We start from the raw sequence: 8,693 nt of genomic DNA, 5'->3' as shown, positions 1-8,693 counted from the left end.
ATTTAATCTCTTCAGGGCCTTACACACTTAAGCCCACAACCACTCAAAGATTTTATTTGTTCAACTAAATTTCAATATAGGAAACTGGGCCAGAAAAAACACCAAAGCCCAAAACCTTACAAGATGAAGTTCACAGTTAGAGTAATGAAGCCCAACTACACTCACAAATATGATCGCATAATTTTGCCCATCTTATTCCAACTCTACGAGGAAACTATCAAAATTTATTTGATGCATTTTGTCTACGTGCATTTCTAAGGATGAACTTAATATGAATTTATTAAATGAGGCCCATTTTGCTACATCATCTTAAAATAACTTATTTATTTTTTTACTTCAACAGTGAACTCACGAGTTCATTGAATAAGGTCCACCACATCTCTAACAGCGCACTAAAAGCTGAATTTTACGTACCCTGACATACTAACTCATTTGACTACCATTGGAGATGCTCTAAGAATTAGCATTAAAGATTTTAAGAGAGGATCTTTATTACACCCCAAGGAGTGGGAGAGGTGGAACTAGTCAAAACAAAACAATTTAAATAAACCAAAAGAAAAATAAGAATAACATTAAATTTAAATAAAAGAAGAACGAAACAATAACAACAGAAAAACAGAATTTATTTAATTATGTTATAACATCATAAATATTTTGTAATTGAAATAAACAATAGAGAACAACATCGAAACAAGAGTTAATACACGAACCAAACTACTCTTATTAGCTAATAAGACCATCATCACATACTAAATGATATAGTCTTCTTGAAAAATCAAGGATATTATCTCGTACTCTTGAATTTTAATGACTTGGACCAAGTGTTTCAGGGTTGGTGCTTGTAATTTAGGTGCTCATGATAATGAAAAAAAATAATGTCTTTATAATTATTTAAATAATATTTGTTGTTTTTCTTTTTATAAAATCATTAATAATTCAATTGTAATTAAGATATTAAAATGACATCTATAATTTTTGTTAAAAAAATCGACAGAAGTAAAAAAAAATTATTAAAATAAGGTTTTAACAATTTGAATTTTAAAAAATATTTTCTATAAAACACAAAAGTTAAATGAATAATTAATATTATTCTATAAGATGAGTATACGTTAAAAAAAAATAAATAAATATTTTCAAGTAATTCAATATTATATAGTTTGATTTTAAATCATTTATTAAAACTTATCTAACGACTTCTAATTCTTCAAACAAAATGTAGCCATTAAGATTAAAAGATTTATCAAATTTTCACAAGTTTTAAGATGTTTACAACATATGTATAAGTTATTATCAAAGAATGATCAAATCTTTAATATTAGATAAAATTAAAAATATTTTCATGTTATTGTACTCAAATCTTCTATTAAGTGAAATTATTGTACACTTTTTATTTGAATGTAATGTTAATTATACATTTTTATTTTAACAGAAAAATGCAACCTAGGAATGAAGCTAAATAAGGAGGAAGAAAATATGTTTACTAGTCTTAAGAAATAGTAGATTTATAGGCCCATACAATACGACTGTTGCATGATAAGTTCAAATTTGATACTAGATATTATAGAATGTATAATGTGTCAAAGTAATTCCATCAAAGTGACTTAAAATAAGATTGCACAGACAAACTTTCAAATTAAAAAAGATCTTAAAAATAAAATGAGATAAAAGATAATTTGAATTAAAATATGATAAACATTGGAATTGAAATGAACAATAGAGGCTAACATAGAAGCAGGAGTCAATACCCGAACCACACCGCCCTAAGGCTAAGGGTACTATCTGGTGCGCTCTTGACTCCCTCAGTCCCTCTACCCTCCTCACACACACCAATACCATTCAAAACACACTTCAATTATGTCTAAACAACTTCAAATTTCTAACACACCCCCCCCTTACTTAATCTCCACTCAAATCAATTTTATTTTAAACACTCATAAATCATACCCTTTGCTCCTTCCTTAACTAGTCTAGTCAATTACCTAAATCCATTTTCTCAATGTTAGAAAAACATCAAATTAGCGATGGAAATTTGAGACGAAAAATAATAAAATATATCTCTAGTTCACTCATCACTAGTTTCAGTGACAACGAGATAGACTTTATATTTTTCGTCAGTAATTTCCGTCGCTAATTCAACTTTTTCTTATCATTTTTCTAGGACATTGTACTTCTAGACCTACACTAACAATAACCACAAACCCATAAATCCAAAAGAGAGAAAGGAACAATTTTGGTGACTTGGACCATGTGTTAACTACTTGGGGGGTGCAGCACTAGTAGTTGGTTCATTGCAAGAACCAACAAAGCAATTGTTATTATTGTTTCCACAAAGAGCACTTTCAATTTGATGCAGGGTGTTGCAGAGATGATTGTTAATTGCTGTCACACTTGAAAGGTTAAGCTTTGCAGAAGGAATTGTGCTTGCAAGAACTTGCATTCCCATGATAAGAAGACAACCTGAGTTAGCGGTAGTAGTAGTAGTAGTAGTAGACGATGGTGTTCCCGTGACACCTTGATCAGATGAATTTCCAAGGCATGATAATGTATCAATATTTGATGAAACCATTGGCACTATCATAAACCCTTGTGGAAGAAGTGCAATGCAAGAAGGATCCTCGCCGCTCATGGCTAGTTGGATCGAATCGACATCAATTGTGGTGTAGACTACTAAACTTCCAGATTGATCTGTGCAACTCTCTTGCAGCATTAGTTCTACATTCTGAGATGAGTTACTTGCTACCTGCATGTGTAAAACATATTAAATGTAAAAAGTTAGTTATAATAGTTCGTTGTATTAGTTAGTTAGTTGGTTACATCAGTTAGTTATTCTGGTGAATTAGTTAGTTACACTAGTTCGTTGTTTTCATTGACTACGTAATTTTAGTTAGAAAATGATGTTACATTTATGCGAAGAAGGGAAATGCAGTTTCCTGGATGTGAACCATTTGCAATATGAGCCACTTCATTTAATGAGTTTCCATTAGAAAGAGCATCCATCTGCAAAAAGTAAAATGAATAAATCAATGAAGTTGCGTTGACTACATTTGACTGCAATTCAAATTCAAAGATGATACCTGTGAACGATGGCGTTCGTCTCTAAGGAAATCAAAGATCTTAGTATGAGAATAAGGAAGCCAAGTGGTTGAAACTGCAGCGAGAATAACGCCATTAGGTTGGCCTGGCTCGGTGATTTTCCGAGTTGTGATTCTAACAGTGTCTTCTGGTAAATCGGAGATAGCAGTCCATGATTGACCACCACAAGTTGTCATATTAAGACTAAAAGTTTTGATCATCCTATGAGCTAGTTTCATCAAATTCTTTCGAGCTTCGGGAGAAGGTATCACTGTAATTCAAAATTAAATATCAAATGTCACATTTTTTTAATACTTAGCGACGAAATTAGAGAAATTTATATTTTTAAACCTCCAAGATCTGATATGTTTCTAGCCATGAGGCTTGCAACCCTTTCACATTGTCTCTGCAAAACTCCTAACCAACGTTGAGCACCAAATGCCATTCCACTATACACATAGTTACTGAATATTTGATGGACTGGTTTCTCTACTACTTTTGCATGCTCAACCCATGTTACCTACATACATAAATGTGTTGGGGTCAGATACTGACACATGTTGAACACTAGACACGTCTATCATATAAATGACTAAGTTACCCTTGAATAGCCATTTGGCATATCTTGAATGACACAGCCAGAGGACCTTCTGCAGTATCTAGGATAAGAATTGTGAAAATTTTGATGAAAGCTATCAACAGGAAAATCAACAATGGCCCAGGTTCCTTCTTCAGCATTTTGCTGACAATACCGAAGAAAATGAATCTCTCGAGTGGACACCAATGGAGAAAGAACTTGGAATTCTGCATACATCTGTTAACAAAATATGCAGTATATTACTACTGTTCCATTCAATATTCAAGTAGTAATTTCTTCAAAGCAAAATGGAATGAGTTTTGAACAATAATACAAGTTTATTTCACTATATAACACCTAGGAAGACCAATTTTGTTAAGACCAAAATCTTCACAGATGAAATTAGAAACTATACCATACACAAACACAGACAACACACATAACACTGATAAACATTGGTAATAGTTTGACAAAAATAAAAATGTTATGTAATTACACATGTCAGTGTCGTGTTGATGTCTGATACTGATATGTGTAATATTAGTACTATTAGTACTATAAGACAAGTAGCAATTGAAATCAATAAATATCAGCACAACAATTTCTCTGAAGCATATACGAAACTCTAAATGGTAGCTATAATTTAACACCTACCAGCTGAAGAGTTCCGCTTGCATGTCCAGAAGCACCAGAAGCTAAAATTTGAACAGTTCTTGCTCTAGCAACAATTGTTGGAAACAACTCCATCCATTTTTGCTAAAATACACAAACAAACTCATAAATTTATGAGAAATAAATGAAAATATGATTTTAGTCTCTGCAATTATAACGCACTAAAATAATATTTAAAACATTCAACAAACTAAAAAACTTACAGCATCAAGAAAAGCATCAACAAGAGTAACACTATTCATAATAACAACAGCAGCATCACGTGTAGCTTCAGTCCTCAATTCACTTCTATGTTCAAGTTTCAAAGGCCATTGAAAAAGCCTTGCATGCTCTTCAAAATTAAGCACTTCTCTTTCACTCTCACTGTTCCTAATCCAAAGTGGTTCATTTGTCTGACACATTTTAACAAGCTCAGTCATTGAAGAAGCTGCAAGCTCCATAGCAAGTGATTTTTCATCTTCCATTAATAAAAGACCACCCTCTTGAAAATGTGATGGTTCAGAATGTAACATAGGGACAGGAATCATTTGTGAACAAGGTGGAATTTGATCATTGAAGTGTCTTGTTGGGTAAATGTTCATGTCTAAATCCAACGATGGTGGCATTAGAGATGGTGGTGGTGCCATTGTTTGGATTTGTCGACCAGAATATCTTGATGTTATACAACATACACGTTCTAACTGCAAAAATATTAAATATTCTAATTGATTTAATATTTATTGGAGACAATATTAATTTAGATAAAATTTTATTTAATTTTAAAAATAATATATTAACTTTTTTTATCTAGTAAAAACTTAGAGCAATTTTATTTTAAAGTCTTAGGAGAATGCCTTGTCTAGAATTATAATAATTTGTTATGTACAAGTCAAAAACAAAATTGTTATGTATATGCAATATAACTCACTATCATTTATTCATTGATAGTTAAGATTACTTATTTTATTTTTCTATAATGAAATGTTGAAGCGAAATCCTTCTAAAATAACATAATAATAGAACTAATAAGGAAAAGCTTAAACAGTGCTGAAATTTCAATACAAAACCCAATTAGTGGTCACTCCTTTGACGAAATGTGTGGTCCTGGTCAAATATTTGGACTTGGCCCACAATATAGTCCTGGTCGATCCAATGACAATCATGGACCGGTCCATGTTTCATTTTGAGTTGTAAATTGCCAATACATGAAATAAAAAAAAAATAAAAAATCAACTTTTTTTAAGTAGTATAACAAAATTTTCATTTCATATTAAAATTGTTTATACTAACTAGCATTTTCTTTGAAATTTTTTGTCATATAGACTATAAGTGTAAATAAATTTACAATATTGACAAATCACAGTAACTTATATGTATAACATTAGAAATAATTATAGATGAAGTCAAATTTTTTAATAATATAATGATTATGATTGAATGAAAGTATAAAATATATATACCTCTTCTCTTAAGCGAGCATTTTCAAGTCGAAGTTGATGATCATCCAAGCCGAGATCAGCACCCATGATACATGGACCACCACAGTTAGGACAAATAATATTACGTAGTGCCGATTGTAGCCGATAATTCTCATTCTTTAAACTCTCATTCTCTGCTCTAAGTATCACATTATCTGAACGATCTTGTTGTGCCTATAATAATATAATATCTCCCAAAATTATTTAATCAAAAACAATATTTCCCAAAATTAACAATAAAAAATGTACAACTTTTTAAGACTAAAGGATATCTTGACAAAAAAAATATATATACATTATTAATATAAAATTATTTTACATTGACATTTTAATCTACAAAATTATATTATTTGTAAAATAAAGAAACTCAAAAAAGAGTTATGCAATCATTTGATTTTTGGTATAAAACTTTACATGCAATATTCTTGAATCTCTGATAAAGAACAATTACTCCTCGAAATTCATATTTATGAAAATAAAAATCACTTTAAATGCTAAAATAAAAAAACTCTTTTTCATATATAAAACACCTACAAAAATTTCAAAAAAAGCTCTTATATTAAAGAGGAGAGAAAGTACTTTCCATTTTTAAAGAAAATTAGTTAATTTTATTTAATTTTTTGAAAAGTAGTAAAACTGTTCCATAATAATAAAATATAAATTAATTAAAAAGTATTTTAAAAATAATAACTTTAAATATAAAAGAATCAACTAATAAAATTTTATTTATATTTTAATCAAGTAACCCAAAATTTGAATGAAATAGATTTTTGTTTATATTTGGAATGGAATGAAGTATTTGAAAGCAGATTGAGTATGAGTAATTAATTAAGTCAACTGTATATTTACTCGTATACTAAGAATAAAAAAATAGTTTTGAAAAAATTAATGAAGAAAGGAAGAGTCTTTGAATTGAAAGGTAACCCTAGTAATGATATATAGCAATAAATATGAGTACCGTTTGGAGACCACATGTGACAGGTAAGGTTAAATGCATACATTAATGGAATACAGACTGTATGATAGACAAACCAATAACACCATAAGTAAATCAACACTCTTTTTTCTAGTCTAGTTATATTCATAGTGTTATGTTATCTTATGTTTTCACTTCCTAGTTGTAATAATAGTATATGTTTCTTCATAGCTCAATGGATTTTAATGCATAAACCCAAAATAAAAATAAAACGCGTTTACATTGGGAAACGTGAAACTTTCAAATTAATAAATACCTCTCCAATTTATTTCTACAGTTTTTAGGGTTTTATTTATTTTATTTTATTTCCTCTCATTTATTTCGTCAAACGTTAGAAAAAAATAACAACCATAAAAATAAAATAAAAAAATAAAAAACTTTGTTGTAGTAATAATTTTTATTAATAAAATTTAAACTAAAGTTTTTGCGTACCTTCATTTGAGTTCGGCGATTCTGAAACCAAAATTTAACTTGACGTGGTTTCAACCCTAAATCATGGCTTAGTTTCAATCTTTGTTTATCATCTGGGTGTGGACATTCCTTGAACAAACTGCACATTTTTTACACATGCAAATAAATAAACACAAAAATTCCAAAGTTTTTAAAAACAACGTCAAAATATATATCAAAGTTTTTTATGTCTCTACAACGGCATGCGACTTCAACCACAATTTAAAATCATATTTTTGTACAAGAATTAAAATAATGAGATTGTTTAATTGAGATCTAGCTAAAAAATATATATAGAGATAGAGATTAATATTATACGCTTCCATTTCTTGGATCTGACGAGCAGTGTGTCTATGATAACGTTTTTTCTTTGAAGGTTGTTGTTCAACATTACTCTCTTGTTCATTCCCTGACTTATCTTCAACTTGTTCACTACCTGAACCACTTTCCATTATCTCTTCTTTCCCTCTCAACATTCCATCTTCTTCTTTCTGTTCAAAACATTCACATTATTTATATATAACACTCAAAAAACACAATGAAATAAACATATAAGTATATATATATTACCATTGAAGGAAAAGGTTGAAAAGGCATTGTTTGCATGAAGTTGAAGTTAGGGTTTTGGATCGGAGAAGAGAAGAGTGTGTCTGAGTTTACAACTACATTCCCTCCCATTGTTGACATAACTTGACAATCACCATACATTTTTTCTTTTTTTGTTTTTTTTCTTCTTTATGTGGTTTTGAGAGTGAGAGTTATAAGTTACTTCAGTTGAACCAAACCTGAAGTTAACATTCCAAAATAAAAACTTTCCTGTATCAGAATCCAAACAATTTTTTTATAAAATCAAACATTATAGAAACAAAACAAAAAGAAAAACATTCTCATTTTCAACAAAGATTCTCAGACAACCAAAGAACCAAAATCTAAGACAGTGTAGTATACTAGAATCTTTCAGATATTTTTTAACTTTTAAGAAAAAAACAAAACCAAAGTGAAAAATAAATAAATAAATAAAAAATTGTTTTTAAGTTTTGGAGAGTATACCAGAAAGACCATGAGGAGGGTTGTGAATGTGGTTTTGAAAATGAAGGGAGGGTTTTGATTTTGGTTTTGGAAGATCTTTGTTCATATACACAAAACACACCACACACTGAGACAAAGTGATGAAAGGGTCCCTTCTTTTACCTTATCCTACTTTGTTTCATTGTTATGTTACACTCTCATATAATTAAATTTGTGCCATTCATTTCTGACAGTTTACTACTAACTCCATCTATTTTATATGCTTATATTATAATTTTTATCTATATTAGTAAAAAAAATAGATACTAGTTTATTAATAGTATTTTTATCTATGACTTTTCATTTTCTAATTAGTGTTGTTTTAGCAACTACAAATATTTAAAAATAAGTGTTATTTTATTTTTCCAATTTCACATTAATTAATTACTTTATTATAATTTTATCCTAAAGTTTATAGTGT

General features: G+C 29.4%; 1 protein-coding gene across 1 annotated transcript; it reads right to left on the bottom strand.

Moving 5' to 3' along the window:
• Positions 1–1,657: 1,657 nt before the first annotated feature.
• Positions 1,658–8,453, bottom strand: LOC101514650 (homeobox-leucine zipper protein ROC3). The gene is made up of 12 exons (XM_004512429.4): positions 8,255–8,453; positions 7,775–7,989; positions 7,523–7,695; positions 7,187–7,304; positions 5,761–5,952; positions 4,525–5,001; positions 4,304–4,405; positions 3,674–3,886; positions 3,424–3,592; positions 3,075–3,343; positions 2,902–2,997; positions 1,658–2,740 (listed from the first exon to the last, which is right to left on the bottom strand). The coding sequence occupies exons 2-12, from the start codon at positions 7,910–7,912 to the stop codon at positions 2,255–2,257; spliced, it is 2,433 nt and encodes an 810-aa protein (XP_004512486.1). The 5' UTR covers positions 7,913–7,989; positions 8,255–8,453; the 3' UTR covers positions 1,658–2,254.
• Between the last annotated feature and the right edge of the window lie 240 nt (positions 8,454–8,693).

Source organism: Cicer arietinum, chromosome 8, assembly GCF_000331145.2.
Source record: "Cicer arietinum cultivar CDC Frontier isolate Library 1 chromosome 8, Cicar.CDCFrontier_v2.0, whole genome shotgun sequence".
Lineage (NCBI taxonomy): Eukaryota > Viridiplantae > Streptophyta > Magnoliopsida > Fabales > Fabaceae > Cicer > Cicer arietinum.
This window is presented reverse-complemented; position numbering and strand designations above follow the sequence as displayed.